Source organism: Papilio machaon, chromosome 7 (assembly GCF_912999745.1).
Source record: "Papilio machaon chromosome 7, ilPapMach1.1, whole genome shotgun sequence".
NCBI classification, from domain to species: domain Eukaryota; kingdom Metazoa; phylum Arthropoda; class Insecta; order Lepidoptera; family Papilionidae; genus Papilio; species Papilio machaon.
Genome location: NC_059992.1, coordinates 8,969,998 through 8,996,522, shown reverse-complemented (window position 1 = coordinate 8,996,522; position 26,525 = coordinate 8,969,998). Strand labels below are relative to the sequence as shown.

Below are 26,525 nucleotides of genomic sequence, written 5' to 3'. Positions count from 1 at the left end.
AATTACCCTTATCATTGAAATGTGATATCGTCTACATTACATTGTAAATAATTATTAAATGGTTACTTTTATATTGCATTTTTATTTATCACCACCGAAATTCGTTGCCTTTGAGGCTAAAACATATTTTTAATACCCTGGCCCTCAAATATAATTAGGTCCTATTAGAAGGCCAGTTAACATTACTTGAGTTTAAGTTTTCTTGATGTGCTTGATACTTAAATTGACCATGGTTTGGTCCATGTGAAAATATGACGATACATATATATTATAATTTATGTATAAACTTATAAAATTAGAGCTAACAGCAAATCCAACATTTTTTTTGTAGTAACCATGTTTGTGAATTTATAGTATAGATGTATTTATGTAAATGAATACAGCGTGTATTGAAACGCTCAACAAATGTCTTCCGTCATCTGTCATAATTCAATAACAAGATGTTAAGTGGACTATTTTCCTACTGTGTGTAGATTTTGTGGTGTTTATTTCCAATTTGTGATATTATTATGACTTAAAGAAATAAGAATGTATAAGCAGATTCACTATTTCGGATTGCTTCTTTTTATATTATCGGTTATTTATGTGGCCAAGTCAGTTTTGAAACATTTATTTGACGACGAAAGCTCGCAAGTGGATGAGTGGCTCGATCAAAATGATCTTGGAGACTATAAGAAGTTGTTCAAGGAATATGGTAAGTTATTTCTATTGTAATATAATCCTACATATGTGACATGTTAACAAAATATTTTAATTCAATTAAGAAAGAGAAACATCAATAAAAACATTGTCAAACGTAGAACCTAATTTTAGACGTAAACTCGTAGTACTCACGAGTGAGATTTTGTCAGTAATATCACAACTTTTATATAGGTTCAATGCTATGTATGTATAATAAATTAAATGATTTTTTTAAAGAATATTTCCTGTATATTTAAATTAAATAATTAATCTGTTGCTTGGTATAAAATTTTTCGTCTTCCCAGGAGAGAGAGAGATTATTTACTGTCGATGACATAGTGAGTTATGCATTGATATTGTAATCTACTGTACTGATGTGGTTTCTTCTCCTTAATTTAAAGTTTGATCGAGCTTCTCGGTTGGGACATATTTGACTGATAACAAATGAAAGAAAATCTTTATTAAAATATGTGAAATTGATATTTACTTTTTAGTTTAATTTGAAATATATTAAACAATTTGTTTCAGATTTTTTTTTGTCAACATAAGTGATACCAATTTCAAAGATGTTTTGCTTCCTATGGGAAACTTTCTCATGATCCCATGCATGAAGTCATTACAATTTATTTTTATTTGAATGGTGTTCAACAATTTTATATTAAATTGACTTTATAATATCTTTATATTTCACAATAAAATATATTTGTAATTTTTTACAGAAGTATAATCTATGTTGGTGTTATTAAGAGAAATGTAGTCAAAGCAGAATCAATATTATACCTAAGTAATGAAAATCAAAACAACTGACAAAAACATTTTATTATAATTTATATTTATGTTGTATAAGTTGACAAATTCCACTAATTTTTCCTTCAATCAGGGATTTCATCTGAAAATCACTGAATAGCAATATAATTTCATTAATTTCCATTCAAAAGGATGGCACAAGATGAAGGGATACATCGGGTTTCAATTCAGCAACCCGTGACGTCACGATTTGCCACCCCTCAAATAAAAACAAAGTAGAAGGGGGTGCGCTTCACCCCCACCCCCGATCGGCCAGTCGCGCCGCTGTCATCGCGTCGCGCGGACGTGTCCGCTACGTCTGTGTTCCTTATAACAATGCTCGTGGTCACATCTCATGTGATATATTATATCTAGATTATACTACACGTAATTGTGTTCCTTAAAAAATTACGGAATTTAAAAATAAGTACGACTTTCATTCAAGAACGAATTGATCGAAATTCTGAAATCCGCATCGACGGATGGTTCCATTGGGTTAGAGCATTGATTGAATATATCACAGTTCTCTGTTTGCGAAATCAGACGAAAATTCAAATACAAAAATGTGGCAGTTCGAGGACTCGGAGATATATTCCATCGGCATGATCCATCCCTCACACAGCCGGAATTCCGGCCTCTCCATGTTGTCCGGTGTCTCACAATTTTCAGGTATTTCATTGTAATTATAACTTTGTTTAACTTTTTAAATTATAAAGCTTGCTCCAAGATATACTAGTTTGCGAAATGAAAAAATTATATACACGAAATGTCCACGTAATAGTAAACCTTTTTTGAACCGTTATTCGCCGAAATTCACTTTAGATTGGAGATTTTATAAACTATCCGAACTATGCAATAGGAAATGAAGCGCGATAAAAAGAACTGTAGCCAACCATTTTCTTTAAAGTCTTCTATCGTCAGCTGAAAAGTTAACTCTTAGCTGGAGCCATCGCCATCACAAAACTTGACTACTGGATACTGGTCCTTCGAGTATGCCATGACGACATTGATGATGTTCACACAATAAAGAATACATCTATTATATTGTATGAAACGTCTGACTATACTTTGTCCAATAACTAGTTGATCTGACACCAATGTACGATGCTGTTTTAATTTTGTAATTCTAAGGTCGTTATAATTTTATCAATTATTACGCAAACGTTCATTTTTCGAGAGTGCAAGTTGCCCTAATGATCGTCGACCATCTAAATAAGATGGCACTTTAATATGAATAATATGAAAAATTCGTTGCAACTTATTGCAGAATAACAGATTTACAGCAAGGAGCGAAACTAAAATTGTTAAATACTTATTTTCTCATACAACCAACAATTTTAACCAACATAAAAATAACGTTAATTAAAGTAATGCGTATTAAATTTTATTAATACGTTTGGCTCTACACTTTGAGATCGCCAACAACAAACCTTACCGGTTTGTCGTCACCAACATATCAAAGACAAGTACCAATGTGAGCAAATGGTGTTTATTGTTTTACGTCGAGGTGTGAAGATATTTGAATACTATTTTAATTAATGCGTATTGGTAAAAGAGAAACTTCTTAGTAAATTATTGAAGCTGTGAGCTTTTTTAATGTTATGAAAACGTTCATATTATAAAAGTTTTTAGAACACTTCTTTATCATTCACAAGCTTTTACCCGCGACTCCGTTCGCGCGGAATAACAAATAAATAGAAAACGAAGAAAATTATCCTATGTCCGTTTCCTGGTTCTAAGCTACCTGCCCACCAATTTTCAGTCAAATCGATTCAGCCGTTCTTGAGTTATAAATAGTGTAACTAACACGACTTTCTTTTATATATATAGATTTTATGTAGGATAAATGCTGAAGTAAGTTTAATACAGTTCTTTTCAAATATCTTACTAAACATACAACATATAACAAAGAGCCAGCTTTGCTTTATTCTTTAGTGAAGAAACAACCGATCATCAAAAGCATCGATGGGTCGGTGGCGCAGTTGCGCTTGACCGAACTGGACCGCAACCTACACGTCCAGATTCGATCCCCGACATGTAAAAATGTGTTTTTCGAATTTAAAATTATCCAACGGTCTTACGAAGAAGGAAAACATTGTGATGCAACATGCACATATCGGCGAAGAAATTCAAAGATATGTGTGAAGTCAACCGCCTGTACTGGACCAGCGTGGTTGAATATGGCCTAGTCACCGTATTTGAGTAGGCTCAGAGCTCCTCAGAGGGGCATATATGAGCCGACGACGACATTAAGACAATCTAAAAATGTCAGCTTCAATGCAAAAACAATTTATCCACTTGCAGTAAAATGAGAATATAATTTGATAACTGAAAATGTAAAACCGAACCGCACTTTAAAATGGTTTTAATACTTTCCGTTTTTACGTCCAATAGTATATTTCATTTAAGACTCTTGGCCTGCTCTAGATTTTTTCAGATCTTTTGCTAATACTCAATGTAGATGTAGACTCAGTGTGAGGGGAGGTGTGATTTAAAACTCTGTGGACAGCCTTTCCGTGTAGTATAGACGATGAGATTAAATTTTTCTTTTTTACTTTCTTGTCTTTTTATTACAATCTTATGTTTTGATTTATTTCGTATGTTTTTTCAACACGTATTACGTCTCTAATATCTTACTATTATAAATGCGAGTGTTTGGATGGATGGATGTTAGAATGTATATGCAGAACGGCTCAACGGATCTCGATTAAATTTGGCAAAGATGTAGAACATAGTCTGCAAGAACATACCCGTTCGGCAAGAAGATAGCATAAAGTTCTCTTAATGTTAACATTATTCAAGATCTGATATCAGAAATGATAACCAAAAACTCAACATAAAGTTAACATAAAGTTAACATAAAGCTCTCTTATGAGCCATCTAGCGCCATCTTTTAGAGATCATTAAAAAGATATCAGAAAGTTAACGTTTTTATGTTAAAATTAAGAGGCTAGTGTAAAATTAAAATCGACATGGTAAATAGGTTTAATTATTGTTTATTTGATAACACAATGAATAATAACGATATGACATACCAATATAAATAATCTTATTATTAAAATTATAAATACTTTTACGGCTCAAGTAATGATATAGGAGTTTTAAATGTTGGTGGTGGTTGCTGATCCTTTTGGCTCACGTACGTGGCAGGTGGCATTGGTATATTATTTATTCCGCTATCTGAAAATAAAGTGTTTTATTAATAAGGAACAAAATAATTATATATAATTGAACAACTTTATTTGTTACATACCCTTATTATCAGAAGAACTTGACGATATTATCCTCTTTCTACTTTTAGTTTCTTACTTTTACATCTTGTGTTGAATCCTAAAAAAATATCAAATTAGAAATTGAAAATATTCATTAAATTTTAGCGCATTCTAAATTTTATCAGACACTTTTACAAAGACGATGCTGATAAGATTTTTTTTTATTATGTATGAATGTATGAATTAAATGAACAAAATTGTATACAAATGTTTAAAGTTTAAAAAGTAAAATATTTAAACTGCATTTAATTAAAATAGCGACGAGCATCGTCTTACAACAATTTTAAATAATTTAATTAGTTATAAAATATAAAAAAATGTGTTTATAACCTATATTCATACTTACAAGTTTATTTGTTCGGCAATTAAATTCTTGATAACTAACTGAATAATAAGAATCACAACTACTATTAATTATATTTTCAACCAGTATGTTAAGTCAAAAATATTACGTTTATGTTGTAATAATTGAATAAAACCACTTAGCAATGCCGAACGAATTACGATGCAATTCACGCTTGTCAACAATCACTCTTTAATGGATGAGTGAGAGGTCCGTATATAACAAAATGGCCGCTGTTGTCGCGAAAAGTACTAACAATTCAATTTTTCGTATATTTCAATTTCGAATTATTTTTGAATTGAACACCAAATTTATTTTTGAAAAAGTAACTAGAATTGTTTTTTAAAAATGATTATTAAGGAAATTCAATAAATCTGAAATTTTTTTAAAGTTTTATTAACAAAAAAATATGATCTCGAAAAGTCATCATTTAGTTATCATTGAGATTGCTTTAAAATGACATCGACAAAAAGTTATCGAAAAGACAACATTTTGCTGAGCTCTAAAAGTCAACATGTTTCAGACAACATTATGTCATCTTTCTGACTTTTATGCCGAACGGGTATAGCCTAATAAGTTTTTTTTTTTAATTTCGCATGGACGGAGTCGCGGACGACTGATAGTAATTATAAAGTTACAAGTAATTAGTCAATTATGATTGATAATAATTAAAGGACACACAAATCTCATGTTTAAAAATTGCAGGTCAACTTATTTTAGATCAATCAGTTAATTAAAATAATTTATTCTTTATACGCTAACATCAAAGATCAGTTGTGCGAATAAAAAGTTCGTAGGAAGTCGGCAAACGATACTCTTTGAAAGAGAAAGTCCAAAGCAAAGACAACAATAGACTTACATGTTTGTAGGCAGCTTAATTAACGCTACCCACATAAAATGGCGGAGAAGTTTGATTTAAAGTTTGCGCGCGTTTTCTCCGCAGAGTATCCTCTTTTCAATTACACTCGCCATCTTTGATTCATAAAAGTCATGTAAATCAAAGTGAGCAGGCAGTATTCACAAGAGGGAATATAAGGCTATTTTCTAATCTTATGCACTTTGATTCAAAGATCTTCAAAAATATTTCAGTCACCAGTGTTATTGTTTTACAAATAATTTGAAGATACGATAATTACGATTTTCAATCTTATATCAAAGTTTACAACTCGAATATAAATTAATATTTTGTCTTTTATTTTTGAACAATAACAATCAAGTATTTCCATTGTCATATGCAAGCTAACTTATTTGCAAATATAAAGGGGTTTTCATTAAGAGCTGGCTGTGGGGCGGAGCGCCCGGGCCGGGTGCTCCGGCTGCGGGGCGCGGCGCGGCAGGTTCGCGCGGTCGTCGGCACACTTCCGCGTCCTAATTCGCTCGGCAACAGGTGACCGGGACTACATCTGGTCACATTCATGTAATTCGAATATCACCATAAAAATTTTTGATTCCATCATTGTTAAAAAGTTGACAAGTTAAGAATTTTTATGGTTTTTTTTTATAACTTTTAGCTAGTTAACAAAACTTCAGTTTACGACTCCAACAAGTACAAACAACCGTAACTTTCTCTTAAAACTAAATTAAGTACAAGTTGCGAACCCTTGTTACAACTACAGAGATAAACATTAGGCAGACCCGCTGAGGGGGTAGTAAGAAATTCTTATTTTTTTTCCTTAATAACTGAAAAGCTTTGAAATAATTGGGATACTGGGAAAGATCTTGTCGAACGAAGTAATATTTACTTACTTTAAAAAAAATAAAGTTATATAAATTATAACCACTCGATGTGCTGTGGCACAACCTTAAATTCACGTGCCAATATTAATTAAGGCAGGCTGTTGACTGTCAACTGTAGAGGTCGCGACGCACCGGGAGTGAGAGGTGCTCGTGGCGCAGCCCCACGGCCGCTCAAACCCCAAACGAGACGCCTGCGACTGAATGCTGGCCCATTTATTTAAAATGCGAAAGGTCACATGCTAAATGTCAATGTGGTTTAAACATTTTTAATTGAATTTAAATAAAGCAGTCATTTTGAATAAAAAATATTGTTTTTACTTATGTAAGTTTTTTGACCTCATTCTATACGAAATTACGTAATGGGTTATATGAAAATTGTGTTGGATTTAATTAACGAACCGTAAACCGTATTAGTGAAACTGAATGAAATTTTTATGGATGCAATTACACAAAACGAAAAGATACGAAAACAATTTTCAGTCGATATTTTCCTTTCAGTAATACAAAAAGAATTATGTTTTATAGTGACCTTTATGTAAAGCGTACTTCAAACTAATTTGTTATGCAAGAATAACACATTTAATACACGAACTTTAAATAACGATTTAAACATCAAGTAATATGTATACAAGTTATGATGCGACTGCAAATATTTATGACGTCACATTATCCCTGTAACATATATGCTATTCATTTATTTATCAATGACGTAATCCACAACATTTTTAACCTATTTACCGCTATTCACTAAATAGATCTAAATATAATCTAGAATGTTCTATACTGAAAATAAGACGCTGCTAATCATTGCATTATCGAGCTGAATGCAGTATAGAACACAGTTGGTCGTAGAGAGACATTTTGTACATAAGTTGCGGTTAGGGGCTGCCGGAGACTGGAGGAAGCGACCTGAATTCAATCACTTCTCTTTACGAGCTCTTATGTTTAACATCAATTTAAAAACGTAGTTAACTGGTACACATTTTTAAATAATACAAAGAATAGGTGCATATTCACAATATATTGTCAATTACTCAAGAATTGGTATTGGTAGTAACGAAGAATCTCATATATGTACAGGATTTCTTTTGTTTGGGAATGGACAATACTTGATTAAAAAGTAAATAAACAGCATAGGTAGTTCAGTATGGTCCTATTTATATTAGTGTGAGCATTGCGTCTGAGCATCCTGTATGTTTTATGTATTTATATTTTTTTCCTTGCTATGATCCTTGTTTGGCCATCACCGGTTTCCATCACCTTATTCAGCAAGAATCCTTACTAATATTATAAATGCGAAAGTAACTCTGTCTGTCTGTCTGTCTGTCTGTCTGTCTGTCTGTCTCGCTTTCACGCAAAAACTACTGAACCGATTTAAATGAAATTTTGTACACAGATAGTCTAGAGCCTGAGGATGGACATAGGCTACATTTTAACGCGAAAAAGGGGTTGTAAGGGGTTGAAAGTGGGGGTGAAAGTTTGTATGGAATTATCGTCATTTTTACAGGTAGAAGATTGAAACTTATTTTCAAGGCTAATTTGATAAAGATAAATATGAAATTAAATTTTTGGAAAAATTTTACCCCCAAGGGTGCTAAATAACAATAGGGGATGAAATTTTGTTTGGCAATATATTCGGTTTTGTTGAATGTTTTCTTTAATATGTTTTGCTATTACCCTTACCAATATTTAGTCTAGAGCCTGAGGAAGGACATAGGGCACGTTTTAACGCGAAAAAGGGTTTGCAAGGGGTTGAACGTGGGGGTGAAAGTTTGTATGGAATTATAGTCATTTTTACAGTTGGAAGCTTGAAACTTATTTTTGAGGTTGCTAATTCTATATAAATAAATATGAAATTAAATTTTTGTAAAAAATTTACCCCCAAGGGAGCTAAATAACAATAGGGGATGAAATTTTGTTTGGCAATATATTCGGTTTTGGTGAATGTTTTCTTCAATATGTTTTGCTATTACCCTTACCAATATTTAGTCTAGAGCCTGAGGAAGGACATAGGGCACATTTTAACGCGAAAAAGGGTTTGCAAGGGGTTGAACGTGGGGGTGAAAGTTTGTATGGAATTATCGTCATTTTTACAGTTGGAAGCTTGAAACTTATTTTTGAGGTTGCTAATTCTATATAAATAAATAGGAAATTAAATTTTTGTAAAAATTTTGCCCCCAAGATTGCTAAATAACAATAGGGGATGAAATTTTGTTAGGCAATATGTAAGGTTTTTGTGAATGTTTTGTTTAATATGTTTTGATGTTACCCTTACCAATATTTAGTCTAGAGCCTGAGGAAGTACAAAGCCTACTTTTTAACGCGAAAAAGGGTTATAAGAGGCTGAAAGTGAGGGTGGAAATTTGTATGGAAGTATCGTCATTTTTACAGTTAGAAGCTTTAAACTTATTTTTTAGGCTGCTGATTTGATATAAATAAATATGACATTTGAAATTTGTAAAAGTTTTACCCTCAAGGTTGCAATGTAACAAAACGGAATAGGGGATGAAAGTTTGTATGGGAAGATGTTTATGTGAATATTTTGTAAGTTTAATATTTTTTGGCATTTTTTATAAGTTTAAGTAAAAAAAACAACAACAACAACATAATTCTCGACCTGTAACCCAGAGGGGTAGGCAGAGACCCAGGACCTACATTTGGCGCGGTCCGGGCACACCTCTTTCTATGTTCTTCTATATACATCAAAGCATAGCACGTTGGTTAAATAAAATAATTAGCTCAAAAAAAATGCTACCCAAAATAGTATTTCACGCCGACGAAGTCGCGGGCACAGCTAGTTTATTCATATATTAAGAAAATATTTCTGCAAGAATATGGTAAAATGCGGTGCCGGTAATCATTCAACGTTAATGGAGTCGCTGATCGCAACAAGTATAATGAAGTTCTTGGAAAATGTTTTTATAAAAAGCTTTTATATTCCATATCATTAAGTTATTTGTTCAAGACGTTTCAAGGTTACAGCAGTCGTCTCCTAAGCAACAGGCGAACAACAAACTAGCTTACGTGTTTGTGGCAACTAACAGCACTCAATGTAAATATTTAATTTTTAAAAAAATAGCCGACTTCAAAACAAAAAAAACTATCTCAAACAAAATGCGCTCAAAAGTAACTTAAAAAAAAACAATTTCAAACAAAATGCACTCAAAAGTAACGTAAAAAAACAATTTCAAACAAAATGCACTCAAAAGTAACGTAAAAAAAAACAATTTCAAACAAAATTCACTAAAAAGAAACAAAATAATGTCATGAAAACTTCTTTCTTTCTTTCTTCTCTCTTTCAAAAACCCTCTAAACTCTAAAGAAAGTTCTCTTCTTTCTTGTAACATGTCTATATTGTATAATTATTGTTATTTCGCAGTCGGTGTCGGCCGAAGTAAATATGTGACATTTTATATTTGAGATGTATTAGACATACTTACGTTTATGTCCCTACTTAGGCCGAAACCGACTCCAAAATAACAATAATTATACAATATAGACATGTTACAAGAAAGAAGAGAACTTTCTTTAGAGTTTAGAGGGTTTTTGAAAGAGAGAAGAAAGAAAGAAAGAAGTTTTCATGACATTATTTTGTTTCTTTTTAGTGTATTTTGTTTGAGATTGTTTTTTATGGTACTTTTGAATGCATTTTGTTTGAAATTGTTTTTTTATGTTACTTTTGAGTGAATTTTGTTTGAAATTGTTTTTTTTTACGTTACTTTTGAGTGCATTTTGTTTGAAATTGTTTTTTTACGTTACTTTTGAGTGCATTTTGTTTGAAATTGTTTTTTTTTAAGTTACTTTTGAGCGCATTTTGTTTGAGATAGTTTTTTTTGTTTTGAAGTCGGCTATTTTTTTTTCTTAAAATGTTTGTTTTATTTCTCAATTTTTAGTGAATTTGAAGTTTAATTACAAATTTCCTTAATACGTATAAGGACATAAATAAGACAAATAAAGAAAAGGACTTTCCTATTTAATATGTGTGTACTTCAATTCAAAAACTAATTTAGAATACACCAGATAACCACTTATCCTTTAAACAATGAAATAATTATCAAAATCGGTATACAAATTGAAAATTAACGAACTAATACATCGTAGCGTGCCTTTAATTTTGTCCAGCCGCGCGCCACAGTAGCATTTTTCGAATGCGCGTAGTTTTTAATAATTTAATATCTTCCAAACTATTGATCAGAATTACATAGTTTAAAGGCTAATGTAATCTGCATTTAATACTCTAGCCATCAAACATATTTATTTGGATAAGGATTCATATCGAATATAATATAATAGCGCCGTAAGATTACGACGCTGTTTTTCGTGTGCAATTTAATCGAAGTTTGTTCATAATAACATGGTTTTTGTGAGACATCCATAGATGATAGATATATGCCACCTGAGACTTTTATTTAGCAAATTTAAGGATCTATAATTACTCGATACATCATTTTAATGTAGGTCATATAGATTGACCTACGTAAGCCCAGAAAGCAAATTTGTGCTATTCATTGTAACGCGATGTAGCATTTTTCGTTTCCGCGTAATTTTATTCTTACGATATCTCCTAAACTATTAGACAGAATGATATAGTTTCAATTGCAAATATAATCTACATTAAATTCTCTTGATAATGAACATATTTATTTACATAAGGGTTAATACTGAACTTGAATAATAGCGTCGGAAATAGGGTAAGAATTTAATTAATGTTTCGTAAAGAAAAGAATGGTTATTGTGAGAAAACTATAAAAGATAGATATATGCTATCGCGGACTTTTATTTAGCACATTTAAAGAGCTACAATTCGCCATACGTCATTTTGATGTAGGTCTTATAGTTTAGCCTACGTAAGCGCTGAAAGCAAAAATGTCCCTAATTTTCGCAACAAATTTTGAAGCTTATTCAAAATCTACTAGTCTTCTAGTTATTTAAAAAAAAAAACAAAAAAATGGGACCCACCTGCAAGCACTTCCTTTCGATTAAAATAATTTTTATCAAAATCGGACCACCAGGGGCGGAGATTCGCGGTAACACACATAAAAAAAAAAAAAAAAAAAAATTCAGTCGAATTGATAACCTCCTTCTTTTTGAAGTCGGCTAAAAACATCGGTGTAACTTTAATTATCCCAAAGAGTTTGACTTTTGTTTATAAAACTGGTAAAATAAGAAATTACGCAAACATTACTAATTATTATAACATTTTACTAAAAAAAAAACATGTGAATCCATTGTGTCATCCAAAATAGCGTGGCTCGCGTGCTGCACGAAAGCTTCCGTTACCAGGCAAGGTCCGCCCCCTATCGCCAAACTTTAGCACCATTAAAACTACTAGGTCGAGCTTATGTATGTACATAGCTGATAGTTATATATTTAAATAACCACAATCTTCTATCTACTTAACATACTTTGGTTTTAATTGACAAAACTCCTGCACAAAATTATGATTGTTCCGTCTCACTCATTCTCCTATTAACCTCGATACTAGAAAATAAATTCAACTTTCTAAGGTCTTATGTAGCTTGTAATTATCCTTATTGAATAAATGTTTAATGGAGTAAAGGAAGGTGGGGCCGAAAACATCACTAATGGTCCTCGTAATTATAACCCAAGCTTAATGCTGCTTACTATTATTTATGGCCGTTATATTTTATCTTATAAGGGTTTTATTTGCAGCGATTAACTAAAATATGATTATATTGTTACAAGATTCCCAAAAGCACCAATATTTTTTATCTATGGTTCAAAATAATCATAATATATATAATGTTACCATGTTATGACTATAAATTTATATTTTGTGGGTATAAATTCCTTAATTATAGGGTTTATATAATTTGCTGCAGCCTATTAAACACACGAAATATACGTAAAGTTCAAAGTTCCAATTCTTATTGGAATATTACATAAGTTTGTAATATATTAACATACCAGCCGTCGCCCGCAACTCCGTCCGCCCGGAATTAAAAAAACGTAATAAGTAGCCTATGTGTTTTTCCAGATTATGTTCTACCTATATATCTATGCCAAATTTCAGCGAGATCAATGCAGACGTTTGGATATACATTCAAACAAACATCCATCTATCTTAACATTCGCATTTACGATATAAGTAAGATTTGATCGTTTCTTCCATTTCCATAACTAATGCGATTGAGGAAATTAATGGGGTTTTAAAGAAAGCAGTCAATTCAGTAGATGAATGATTAATAGTGTTACCATTTTTGTACATTATTAACTATTCAATTCTAAAGGTCAACTAAATAAATGGTTATATGTTTGTGCTGTAAAGACGAGGTCAGAGTGGTTGCTTAGCAACGTACCTGTAACAAATGCGGCCAGCCGTGGTACTAATTGTAACAAATTGTTAGAAAAACTTCGTACGATAATGTTATAATTAAATTAACATTCGATTAAAAAGATTGCCTAATAATTAAACTTAACAAACATCGTCTAACACAACAGTCTATATTAATGACGTTGAGTAATGATTTCAGAATTAAATTATCTTATGCTTTTTCGCCTTTCTCCGCTCTTACATAACTATATATTGTACTAAATCCAGCCCACAACATTGCAATTGAACCACACTACACTCGGCACGATAAAAGTGGTTACCAACTGCGACTAAAGTTACCCGACTAGCCCGAGTCGTTATAAGTCAAGAGAGTTGCGTTTCTATCCTATTGCGTAGCACTCTACGACGTAGCGTGACCATTACTGCGCTGTCGAACTATGAGCTACGAAATTATATTAGGTGACGTAACGGTGCGGCTAGCCGCTCAGATTTGGGCACTTATGCTTATTTCATACGAGGAAGAGCAAGTAGGACAGTGCAGTAGTGTAGTAAGTGTGCGCTCAAACACTACTGCTCTGTCTCAGCCTGTGTCACTGCCCTTGTGTGAAACTATCATTAGTGTATGTGTATGAGCAGGTATTTCGACGTTGTCGGGGTGCGGAAGTCCAGAAGCGCTGGAGCGGCTACCGGAGATGCCGGCGGCGGAGGAACGGCGGTTGCGGCGCGCGGCTCTACTGCTGCAACAGCGGCTCGTGCTGCGCCAGTGGCTCGTCACGCACCGCCTGCAGCACGCGTATTCCAAGTCAGTAACACAACAAATACACAACACAATATCATATGATGTACGCACACAATGTAAGTACAGATTGATAGAAGTAAACTGACGAAGTTTATAAGTAATCTAACAAAATGAATGTACGATTTACGAGAGTTAATTCGAACGAAGTTCCTTATCGCGCGTTGTGAAAGGGGGCTAGACGGAAAAAATTCTTACGAAAAGTTGTCACGATACTTTCTGCTATATCACCATGGCAACGACGTGACAATTTATAACGAAAATTCATAGAAATAAAATGTACTTCTTGTGAAGACTTAAGTTTTTTATGCATAGAATAAACACTAATTAATTTAATTGTTCCTTCACTAATTAATCGAAAGGAACTTCGTTCCATCCGGGTGTCCCTTGACACCTCTCAAGTTTTTTATTATTGACGGAATATTCTTATTTATCAGTAGGGAATACTTAATTACATTTATAACACGCTGTTTAATGTTAAAGTACAATTATTAAAATTATTTCCCTCCAATATTTTTGCAAGGTTGGCACTGAAAATTTCAGATTTAAGATAGTCCGCGTTCGAACATTGGCTCTGACAGAATTAGCTCAGTGCTTGTCCTTGGTCGCAGTCAAGGTCACGTGTTTGTTACGAAATACGTATTGGCCGGGGATGAAAACGATCTCTTATGAATAAATTTACGGCAACATGACATATTATTTATTGTGAGTTAGACAAGAAAATGTACTTGATTTTTTTTTCATTTTTTTTTTAAGTTTATGCCAATTTATATCTGCCAATATTTAATACTAAAGTATAACGAAACTGAAGCGTTGTGTTGATTATTAATATTTCAAGGTTGATTTATAAAATAAAAAATGTCAGATTAATATTGCATTTTATATCTTTTTGTCTCTATATTGTAAATAAATGTTGACAACAGTTCCGTTGAAAAGTTTTTCATGTTTTCAATAAAAGTACAAACTGGAACGTAACTGAAATGCCAGATTGGATTTATTCAAAACTTCACATCTGCTTCCAAATTATATGTATACCAAACATTTATCTATTGCAGAACTTTCAAAGAAACTACGGTTAAATTATATAAAATATATCTTAAGAGTTGACGTAACTACAACAAAAGGGTGCTAGTGTAGGTTCAACTAAGGGTGTCTAAGTATAGGTTAGGTAATACGGATCTGCACTAAGGGACTGCTTGTGCAATCATGAAACGTTTCTGTATACGGCAATAAGACTTATATACTATATACGATATCTTTATATAACACATATAAGGTTTGAGACATTCCTGGCATTAAGATGATATAGACTCCTACGCCCCGCAATGCGTCAACTTTCACCTTTAAAGTCCTAGGATTAGTATATTGGCTAAATCTAGATGCAAATAATTCATGAGATAAAATATAAATTTAGGTACAATAAGTCCTAACAATTATACAACAACACGACTAATTTAAGGAGAGTAACAAATGAATTATTTTTCTTTGAGTAAATATGTTTTATATTTGTTTATTGAACCCGTATTAAAGAATAATATTAAAATGATTAGTTTTAACTGTAAATCGGTTATGCGTTCCCAAGAGTGTATTAGGCATTTATGCCGAGAGGCGGACATAATAGCACTGCAAGAAACATGGCTATTGCCTCACGACATACCTGCACTTGGCAATATTGATCCTGCCTTCGGGTACTTTGGGAGATCCGCAGTCGACACCAGCTTGGGTATTCTGCGCGGCCGGCCTTACGGAGGTGTCGCAATATTGTGGCGGAGGAGCATGTTTGCAGAAGTATCGGTCATAGAATGCAACAGTGTGCGCTTGGCGGCGGTTAAAATTAACTCAGCTGGTCGGTGTGCACTGGTGTTCTCGGTATACATGCCAACGGACTCACCTGAACATCTCACAGAATTTACGGAGTGTATGGGTGAGATCGCCGCCATTGTCGATGATAGCTGTGTAAGCTCAGTGTATATTTTAGGTGATTTTAACGCAAATCCATCTTCATCTTTCGGTAGTGAACTTATCAATTTTTGTACAGAACTTAACTGGCGATGTGCAGACATTGAATTATTAGGACTTAATTCTAACGCCTATACGTATGTCAGTGATGCCCACGGTTCTCACAGCTGGCTAGATCATTGTGTAGTGTCGGAAACGGCTTGGAAATCTATAACCGATGTTAGCATTATGTATGATGTATTTTGGTCAGACCACTTCCCGTTAAAAATTACTTGTAATTTAGAGGTATTTCAAAAAGAACTTGATGCTTGTGTGAATAAATGTAATAAAATTGTCTGGGGGAATAGAGACATTAATCAGATAGAATTATATAAAGAATTTTGTAATAATAGACTGAAGACAATTGACTTTCCACGCGACTATAGATTTTGTAGTGATAAGATTTGTAATAATTTAGACCATAGACGTGTTTTAGATCAAATGTATAACCAAATAACACAAGTTTTGAAGGATGCGGCATGCCATAGCTATAAAAGTACAACTAACCAGAGTAGAAAAAGAAATCTGTCCGGCTGGAATAAACACGTAAGGAAGGCTTACGAGGAGGCTCGGCTGGGCTTTAAGGTGTGGGTTTGGTATGGTAAGCCAAAAGTGGGTTTAGTTTATGACAATATGCAAAGTACCAAGAAATGTTTTAAAAACAAACTTAAATGGTGCCAAAACAATCAACAGCAGATAAGAATGGATAGTATAGCTTCATGTCATGATAAAAAAGATTTTTCCAACTTTTGGAGAAAAACCAATGCTTTAAATGTCAAGTCGAGCCTCCCCGTGAGTGTTGACGGAGTTAGTGAGCCCGCCTCGATCGCCAACCTCTTTAAAAATAGATTTTTTGTTAAATCTCCATTAAGTTCAGTCGACGACAAGACAGTGGCACAAACAACTGACCACTATCACATTAGATTTACAGCAAAAGAGGTAGCTGAAGTTATTAGAGGGATGAAACGCGGAAAGTCTCCTGGACATGACTCGCTGAGTATAGAACATCTCCAGAATACCGGCATTCATCTACCCAGGGTACTTTCTATGTTTATCAATTTTTGTATTGGGCACTCATACCTGCCTGATGAATTGATGAGGACAATTGTAGTGCCAATAGTAAAAGACAGATCAGGTGATGCTTCTGATGCAAATAACTATAGGCCCATTTCATTGGCCACCGTAGTGTCGAAAGTACTTGACAGTTTGCTTGACAAACAACTCGGCAAACATATCTCCCTCAACGATGCTCAGTTCGGATTTAGAGCGGGCCTATCTACGGAAACGGCAATTCTTTGTGTCAAGCATACTGTAAGATATTATACTGATAGAAAGACTCCAGTATACGCGTGTTTCCTCGACCTGTCGAAGGCATTCGACTTGGTGTCCTATAGGGTTTTGTGGAAGAAGCTATACGAGGCAACCACGATGCCAGGAGAGTTAATCGAGTTGTTTAAATATTGGTACAATCACCAGAGCAACGTGGTGCGATGGGCGGGCGCTTTATCGGAACCATACGGGTTGGAGTGCGGGGTGAGACAGGGAGGGCTGACGTCACCGAAGCTCTTCAGTCTGTATGTTGATCGGCTGATTGGTGCGCTCAGCGGTGCGAAGGTCGGGTGCTCGGTCGATGGGATCTTTATGAATAATATAAATTATGCGGACGACATGGTGCTACTGGCCCCGTCGATCGGCGCGCTCCGAAAACTTCTCCATATATGCGAGAACTTTGCAATAGATCATGGACTTAAATACAATGTGACCAAAACTGAATTGTTAGTTTTTCACGCTGGTAACAAATATTACTCAAATGTTCCGCCGGTTACCCTAAACGGAGTTTCTATTAAAATGGTCTCAAAATATAAGTATTTAGGTCACTGGCTAACAGCGACCCAAACAGATGAAAACGACATGGAGAGGGAACGTAGGGCGCTGTCCGTTAGGAGCAACATGCTGATTAGGAGGTTTGCTGCGTGCTCTAGGGATGTAAAATTAACCTTATTCAGAGCGTATTGCCAGTCGTTTTATACATGCAGCTTGTGGTTCAATTTTACCCAACGCGCGTACAACGCCCTACGCGTACAATATAACAACGCCTTCAGGGCACTGTTGGGGCTGCCGCGCCACTGCAGTGCGTCGGGGATGTTTGCAGAGGCGCGGGTTGATGGTTTCGCCGCGATTCGGCGCAAGCACATTGCCTCCCTGATGGAGCGGGTGCGCGGCAGCCGTAACACTATCCTGGAGGTGTTTGCGAGTCGCGTGGATAGCCCATTGTGGAAGCACTGGGTTAATGCCCATGTGCTGATATAAAATATATTGTATGTATAAGTTATTGTTTTAGATATAAGTTATTACTAACATAGTTTTTAAGTAAAACACTGTACTAACAATTAATGGATGTTTATCTGAAATAAATAAATTATTATTATTATTATTATTATTAGTTGCGTGATCATGTATGAAGGAGGAGTACTTTTTGGCATGACATCATTTTCGCATACCCTACACTATTTATTTATTAAAGGGAGTCATGACACTCACTATAGTATAATACTATATACAGCGTTGTAAACACAGACGGTTTTTGTCCTAACTGCTACATAAGAGTGAAAAAAAAAAATATCCCACCTATAATAACGTACCTAAATTTAACATGACCTGGTGAAGCAGAACAGTATTGCTTTATTTATTTAGGATTGCCAACAAAATCTCGCTTGCTAGTCTTTGAAGACACAGTGAATTGGTCTAAAGTGTAGACTTACTGGCAATGGTTACTCTTTCAGACACGACGCGACGAGTCTGAACAGTACTATTGTAACAGTAAGTGCACTGTTCTACCTTCGTGTGAAAATTCGAGCGAACAGCGGATGTCCCCTCTCCATTGCTCTCACTCATAGAGACTTGTGCTCGATACAACCTCACAACAATGCCACAATGACATTGTAATCCCGCTAAACGGCGGAGGTATATGACGTCACTTCGAGTTACAAAAGAATCTTTGAATCACATATTTGAAAATACAAGTGAAATATAAGTTGCCTCGTCGTCGTGGTCGTCGAATATCTTATGACGACGTCTTCAATAATGATGAAAAACTTTTTTTATACATACTTAATGCAATATAATTTTGAAATATTCGCTAATGTAAAATGAATCATTTAGATACACGAGTCTAGGTGTGAACATAAAATGTATGGTGGCATCAATTAACATAGCAAAGGTTTATTCAAATCCCAGACTTATGAGGGGTTTTTTCCTCGTATTTCAATCGTTGCGCCGGGGATTTTGCTCCGCCATCTGTCGACGATTCTTGTCTTGGATTTACATAATCTCATACTTGCAAAAAATGGATTTATGTTATCAGTAATGTTAAAAAATGAACTACACCACCTATAAGAGTAATTTAAGTTAAAGAACCATTCTTAAGTTAAAGATTAATATTAGTAAGATGTATCAACCGTATTAATTCTTCGTGTTGTCTCGTTTCCCATATTTCCTTGTCGCTGTGCGAAGACAGAGGCGGACTGAGCTCGAGGCTCGAGTGCCTTTGTCCTCGCTCAGCGCCCACAACCGCGCACACTGTTCACGTATTCAAATTCAATAAAGCTACCTATATACGATGAGACACAATGTTGCGGTCGTCCCAACTTCGTTTTGACAAACCAATTGTGGTTTTAGCCATTTGTGGTTGGAATTATAATAAAATGGACACAAATATTCGTTATTCTTGCATGTTAAAGAAAAACATTGTGTTAAAGATGACGTAGTTTAAAATTGTACTTCTGGATAATTGTGTTGTGTCCGTTCTACCAATAATTGCAATCTTTTATTTAGTTCAAGTATCTCGAGGCTTGTCATCATTCATCATATCTTGGCAATTTTTGGTTCTCCGTTTTTCGCATCGCATCCAGCCAAATTCAGTCTACTTTCCTCTCTTCCTGAACTATAAAATAAATTAATAAAACCTATAGTATATCTTCCCAAAATACAAGTGAAAATTAAATTTTCCGCCTTACTATAAATAAAATATTTACCCAAAGGATGAGGATGATCGTCAGAAACGGACGTTGGCAGCAAACATCGGGCGTGCAAATGGAAATTTTATTCCCAAATGAAATTATAATATATGAGTCCAGGTCAATATTTTTTTAATTAAAAAAAGATATTTCAAAATGTTTATATTACGACTTATTATTATTTTTTAATTAAAGATGATACTTGAATAGATTGTCATCATTTCCCTGACCTTTTCCCACTCACATTAGGTCAGTACACAAGATTTTATAAACCTTAAAGTTTTGGTTTAAGTTTTTACGGCCGGCCGTCTGCCTGTCTCCAACCCTACTTGAATAAATTGTGTTATACCATATTTTTAATGTTAATTACGAATAACGTTAAATTAATAAAAAATCTAACATAAAAAATATAGATAATTAAAAATAATGCACTTAAAGTTCCCTGAAATTTAATAAAAATGGTATAAGCCACACCTCCATTTTGTCCGGCTGTAACATTACATTGGGGACGTCCTCTGGGATACATTTACCGCCGATTTCACATATACATACATACATATTACATGGTTATATTTATTGTCAATGCATAAGCTTGGAAGCTCAGTAAAAAATAATTAGTTCGCTCCACAATTTTGTTACTTTAAATATATTTTTTTTCTTTTAAGTAGGAAGAGAACCCACGGAGCCCACGAAGAGACGAAGTAAAAAGTAGAGACCGCACTAGCTACGATCGTAGCAACGTATAATAAGTGTTGAGTTGTTCTTATTGTTTGCGTTGGGACAATTTTCACTGTAATTTGAATTTTATCTAAAAATAGTAAAACAATTTCTAATTAATCGGTTAGTGTATGGGCAACTTTATGTGTTGTTTGCAGAGTTTGTCACAAAGACTCTCCAGCCTCGTCCGCGGTAACGTGAGATTGCGTGCTATGCAACATGCACGTTAAATAAAAAAGAAACATTTCAAAGGAACGACGAAATTCTATTTGTTTGTGTAAATTCTTTCTGAAAATCATGTCGACGATTTTTATTTGAATTTAAAATGAAACTATGTTATTTATTCCATTATTAGAAATTAATTTGGAGTATGCTTATGGGAAATTAAGAGCTTTCATAATCGCGTCTAATTTATGACTTTCCTATAATTTTAAACTTTTGTAATTTACTAATTTAACTGCTAAATCCCCGTAAAGAAATATAAATATTTATTCTTGTTATTGTGAGATTTAGCACAATAAACAAGTAAACATGTTAGAAAGACCACCTCAGGCGGCCATCAGTAACGAAGCGCTCGAGTTGAGAACTTGCTCGGTTTAACAACGGTTTAAATTCTCTTAATTGTCTTGTTCGAACATCTCAAGATTTGTTTGTTCTCTACCACATATAATTAAACTGCATTTAATTTTAGTTCCTATATACGTATATTCCTTTAAGTTCCCATTTAACGTTTTTAAATTATTTAATCTTTCGTGAGACATTATAAAAAATTAATTAAGAACGGCTTAACTCACGTATGATCGTCCGGTGACAGCACTGACTCGTTCCGGACAAGGGTCCATCTTCAGGGCGAGATTTTTTTTTAAAACTTCGCGGTCGCATCGCGTCTCAAACTGAACGTTTTGTTAAATAAAATAAAAAAGAATTTACGTCATTTTTAATATTCTATAAGAATTTTTCATACTTATCAAGACACAAAATATATAAAAAATGTCAATTAACTTGATGGCTCCGAAATTCCAGCGAATCGCTTCATAGAACATAACGTTAGGTTATGTTAGGTTTGCGAAGGAAAGGCACTGCACAGCGCGCACATGATCAACATATTTGAAAAGACTTATACATTACCAAAAAATATTCCCAACAAAAGAATATAAAACTGAAAATATTTACTATCCATTCGTATCACACTAGATGTAGGTAAACGGTAAAGTGTGAATGCATACTGTTTGTTATTGGCCAAAATAAATGCACTTTCTACAGAAGGCACTCCATTGGCAGTTGCCCTGTCAGTGCACGTCAGTCTGCGACTAACTTTGGAACTACTAACGGACTGTCGTCATGTTGCAGACTGCTCAGCCTGGACGTGTGCTCGCTGGAGGACGTGTACTGGCTGGAAGACTCCACAGCACGCCACGTCATCGACCCCAAGGACTTCAGTGCCTGGTGCGCAGCGCGCCAGAGCCTGCCCACTGGCAAGGAGGCCCTACTCAGTCTCAAGGCCGACCTCTGGAGCACTGTTGTCAAGAATAGCAAGCATCAGGACGCTTGGACATGGGGTGAGAAGATTTATCGACTGCTATTTTATGCTAGCCTTTGGTTCGGTGTTGGTAAAGTTTGATTCCAACATTACCATATTACGGACTTAACCATTTAAAAAAAAAAAAAATAGTACTAACTGGAAATACGATTACGTTAGCAAAAGTATATAATATATTTAGATGTATAAGATCATGACACTACTTATAAGTACTTATTTACTTTACTTGGGAAAGTATCAAGAATCTATTAACTGGGGGTCTCGAATTGTTTGGTTAGTATTGTGTGTATCTGGTCTGGTGGTGGTGGTGTTGTTATCTACGATGTCGGCGAACACTGATGGAGTGTCGGTATGACGGTGTCGGCGTCGTTGTGCCGGCAGGCGGCATGCTGGTGGTGTCGGTGTCGGTGTGCGGACTGGTGACGTTGGCGGCGATGACGCAGCCCTCGCTGGCGCCCGAGGCCAAGCACTCGCTGCTGCAGTACGTCACCGGGAAGTACCTGCACCCGCCCAGCTGCAAGGTACGCATTTACTGCACGTGTGTACTGTGGACATCATTACTAACATTTATAATGCAAACTATCGCACCTGCAGCGGGAAAAAATAAAAAAGCTTAAATTAATCACAAAAATCTTCTTCATTCGTTTAGCATTCGGTGCGTATTTAATGTGATTGTGTGTTTGTGTGGTGACGTTTTCAGGTGGAGTGGGGGTGGCAGGAGCCGCAGCCGGTGGGCGAGACCATGTGCTTCACCGTGCTGTGCTACCAGCGCAACGGACACCCCTACCCCGTGTGCGACACCGACCAGCTCGTCGTCAACATCACGCACGGCACCAGGAAGGTATACCACCGCTTACTCGTATACTGTCATATAGCATACATGTGTTCTTCTGTATGTCTGTGTGAATTGTCGCGACGTGGCTGCAGATATCGGCGGTGCTGGAGCTGGGCTCGGGCGACCCGGCGCTGGCGCACACGGCGCGCGTCAAGTTCACCGTGCGCACCGCCGGACTCTACATCATATCTATCATGATCGGTAAATTATTATTTATTCAATTATATCTTTTTAAAATAATGACATATTTGGATAACATAAAGTATAGAGTGTGTGCGGTGTGTCAGGGGGCGCGCACGCGGCGGGGGGTCCGTTCCGCAAGTGGTTCGCGGCGGGCCGGCCGGCGGCGCGGCGGTCGCGGGTGGGTCGCGCGCCCGCCGCCCTCGTCTGCACGGCGGGCCGCCCGCGACAGCTGCACGTGCACCCGCGCGACCAGTTCGACAACCCCGCGCCGCTCGCCACCGTGCGTAACCACCGCACATACACTTGCGGTACTTCCGCATTCGACGACCGCTTTTGTAATACGTATTTGTTGCCGCGTGCGCCGCAGGGCTTCTCCATCGAGATAAAGTCCGTGAGCGGCGAGGTGGACGAGAAGCTGTCGTCGGGCGCGGTGTTCGAGTACGACGCGGTGAACCAGCGCGCGGCCGTCGAGCTGTGCTTCCCCGAGCCCGGCGTGTACCGCGCGGCCATCTACTACGACGGCGCGCTGCTGCACAACGGGGAGTTCGACTGCATCGTGCTCACAGGTAGGCGCTGTGGGCGGTGTGTGCCGCCATCGGCGCTGTCGGCCCGCATGTTGACTGAGGTCACTGACGTGTGCGCGTGCGCAGCGAGCGAGGCGGCGACGGTGCAGCGCGCGGTGTGCGGGCGACGCGCGCAGGCCAGCTTCGAGGCGCGTCTGCTGGGCCCCGCGCGGCCCCGCAAGCTGCTGCTGCTGCTCAACAACAAGCACCTCATGCTCAAGGACTACGTGCTCAAGTTCATACCCAAGCGCGTCACCACCTACAGGCTCTGCCCCTCCACTAAGGTTAGAGCTGTGAGGTTGCTGGAATGGAGGATGTGTGTGAGCGTCATGCGGAAGCTAATCCGTGCACGTGGTGTGTCAGCTGACGCTGCTGCCGCGGTCGGGCGCGGGCCCGGGCGGGGAGTTCACGCTGGAGGACGGGGCGCAGGCGGTGCGGCTGTACGCGCCGCAGCGCGACCTGCTCGCCGCCGCCTTCACGCAGCTCCTCATCGCCAACTGCGGCGGCGAGGACTCCTTCAAGGTACACGCTCACATACGTACGCGCGAAGTCCATTAAGGGGTTCTTACTATATGTCGAACCGCGTGTGCTTCAGAACAAGCAGGAGTTCTTCTACAGCGAGATGCGCAAGGCGCACGCGCGACACCCGCACGACAAGCTGCCGCTGCGCGTGGTGCGCGCCGAGCTGGTGCGCAGCAGTCTGCGCGCCACGCGACACTTCACCGTCGCCGACTGGTGCCGCAACTTCGACATCACCTTCCAGGGCGAGCAGGGTCAGCGGTCACCGCTAGTGCACGAGGCGCTCCTCACTCACAGTCGTGCACTGACGCGCCTCTCTGTGTGCAGGCGTGGACTGGGGCGGAGTGCGGCGCGAGTGGTTCTCTCTGGTGTGCGCGCAGCTGTTCGACCCGCGCTTCGGACTCTTCGTGCCCTTCCGCGACTCCCCCACCGCGCTCGTGCACCCCAACCCCCAGCGACCGCCGCACCTCAAGGTACGCGCCATTCGGACCTTCACCATTGGCTGAACATTACCGTTACCATGGCAACCATCCTTCTTTGCCGATATTGCAATTTTTGTCTCTTTCTCTCGTGACAATTTTTTTCGTTTTACAAACCACAAATTTAATGGGATGAAAATATATACTCTAAAGCTAAAAAAGCTAAAAATGATGAATGCTATATGTTTTTTGCAGCTGAAGCACTTCGAGCTGGCGGGCAAGCTGGTGGGCAAGTGCCTGTACGAGTCGGCGCTGGGCGGCTCGCACCGGCAGCTGGTGCGCGCGCGGCTCACGCGCTCCTTCCTCGCGCAGATCATCGGCCTGCGCGTGCACTACAAGGTAGCGCTGCGGGGACCAGCGGCGGCCGCGACCCGCAGCGCGCTCCCGTAGTCACTTGCGCACTGTGTTGCAGTACTTCGAGCAGGACGACCCGGAGCTGTACCTGTCCAAGATCAAGTACGTGCTGGAGACGGACCTGGACGCGGAGGACGCGCTGGAGCTCACCTTCTCCGAGGACGTGTACGACGCCTCCGGCCGTCTGCTGCACACCACCGACCTCGTGCCCAACGGCTCCACCATCAAGGTCGGTAGATCGCGCGACGTCGGGGAACGCTGCGGGTGGAGAAGGCGATGTGATGTGATGTTGCGCGCGCAGGTCAGCAACGCGAGCAAGCTGCAGTACCTGGAGGCGCTGGCGCAGTGGCGGCTGGCGGCGCGCGTGCGGCGCGAGGTGGCCGCCTTCCTGCGGGGCCTGGCGCTGCTCGTGCCCACCAACCTGCTCGCCATCTTCGACGAGAACGAGCTCGAGGTAGAGTGCGCGCCGAGCTGGCTACTTGGGCGGAGGTTTGCGCCGCGTGCTAACATGTGGTGCACTGTGACCGGGCAGCTGCTGGTGTGCGGCACGGGCGAGGTGTGCGTGGCGGACTGGCGCGCGCACGCGCTGGTGGCGGGCAGCGGGCGCGCCTGGGAGCGGCTGCTGGGCTGGTTCTGGGCCGCGCTCGCCAACTTCAGCGGCGAGGAGCGCGCGCGCCTGCTGCAGTTCACCACCGGCTGCTCGCAGCTGCCCCCCGGCGGCTTCCAGGTGGGTATCTCCCCTGTGTCGCGTCCCCCGCTTCCTGCGGGTGCTCGTAACGCTTCCTCTGGTGCCGCAGGAGCTGAACCCGCGGTTCCAGATAACGGCGGCGCCGACGTTCGGGGCGCTGCCGACGGCGCACACGTGCTTCAACCAGCTGTGCTTGCCGGACTACGACAGCTACGAGCAGCTGGTGCACGCGCTGCTCTGGGCCATCAACGAGGGCGGCGAGGGCTTCGGTATGATATAGACCCCCCCCACAGGTATTATAAGTTCACTTATAACTCGAGGCAAAAGACAACCCGCCACAAGGTCAATGTCGACCGTGTGAATAAAACTTGTAAATATTTAAATGGTTGTGTCTTCAGAAAATCCTTGGCCTTTTAATTGACACAACTGATAAAAAAAATCAATAACATTGAAATAATAAAGAGAGTATTGTGACACATTTGTCTTCGCAGAATCGGATTAAAAAAAGTAAATTAAGTACAAAAGACGTTGGTTTCAACATTTTACCTAACATAGGACAGATGTTTAATTTTATGTACAGAAAAAGATAGACTTTTTATTTTTCGCTTTATATAAAAGGTTTTATTTGTGTATAATTATTTATTCAATGCAATTTAATTTTTTTAACATAACTGCGTAACTTCAACGTGAATTAAATGTAAATATTTTAGAGCGACAGATCGT

The 26,525-nt window shown here is 38.2% G+C and overlaps 1 protein-coding gene and 1 long non-coding RNA gene across 2 annotated transcripts; one reads left to right on the top strand and one right to left on the bottom strand.

Moving 5' to 3' along the window:
- Positions 1 to 1,607: 1,607 nt before the first annotated feature.
- LOC106719375 (apoptosis-resistant E3 ubiquitin protein ligase 1) lies at positions 1,608 to 26,321 on the top strand. The gene is made up of 17 exons (XM_045678686.1): positions 1,608 to 2,136; positions 13,751 to 13,916; positions 21,992 to 22,200; positions 22,563 to 22,702; positions 22,882 to 23,022; positions 23,109 to 23,217; positions 23,304 to 23,479; positions 23,567 to 23,765; positions 23,850 to 24,046; positions 24,126 to 24,284; positions 24,358 to 24,535; positions 24,609 to 24,754; positions 24,956 to 25,099; positions 25,173 to 25,343; positions 25,416 to 25,568; positions 25,647 to 25,841; positions 25,912 to 26,321. Exons 1-17 carry the CDS (start codon positions 2,031 to 2,033, stop codon positions 26,080 to 26,082), a joined length of 2,760 nt encoding a protein of 919 aa, XP_045534642.1. The 5' UTR covers positions 1,608 to 2,030; the 3' UTR covers positions 26,083 to 26,321.
- Positions 4,520 to 5,121, bottom strand: LOC123721144. Its single transcript, XR_006756155.1, has 3 exons — positions 5,086 to 5,121; positions 4,721 to 4,797; positions 4,520 to 4,647 (listed from the first exon to the last, which is right to left on the bottom strand). It is a non-coding gene; the product is annotated as an uncharacterized LOC123721144 (long non-coding RNA).
- Positions 26,322 to 26,525: the final 204 nt, after the last annotated feature.

Bases quoted from the DNA above. Each gene is read 5' to 3' on its own strand.
- LOC106719375 (XM_045678686.1), top strand. From the start codon at position 2,031: ATGTGGCAGTTCGAGGACTCGGAGATATATTCCATCGGCATGATCCAT. The intron at 25,100-25,172 runs GTAGCGCTGCGG...ACTGTGTTGCAG, and splicing joins GCCTGCGCGTGCACTACAAG to TACTTCGAGCAGGACGACCC. The intron at 25,344-25,415 runs GTCGGTAGATCG...TTGCGCGCGCAG, and splicing joins CCAACGGCTCCACCATCAAG to GTCAGCAACGCGAGCAAGCT.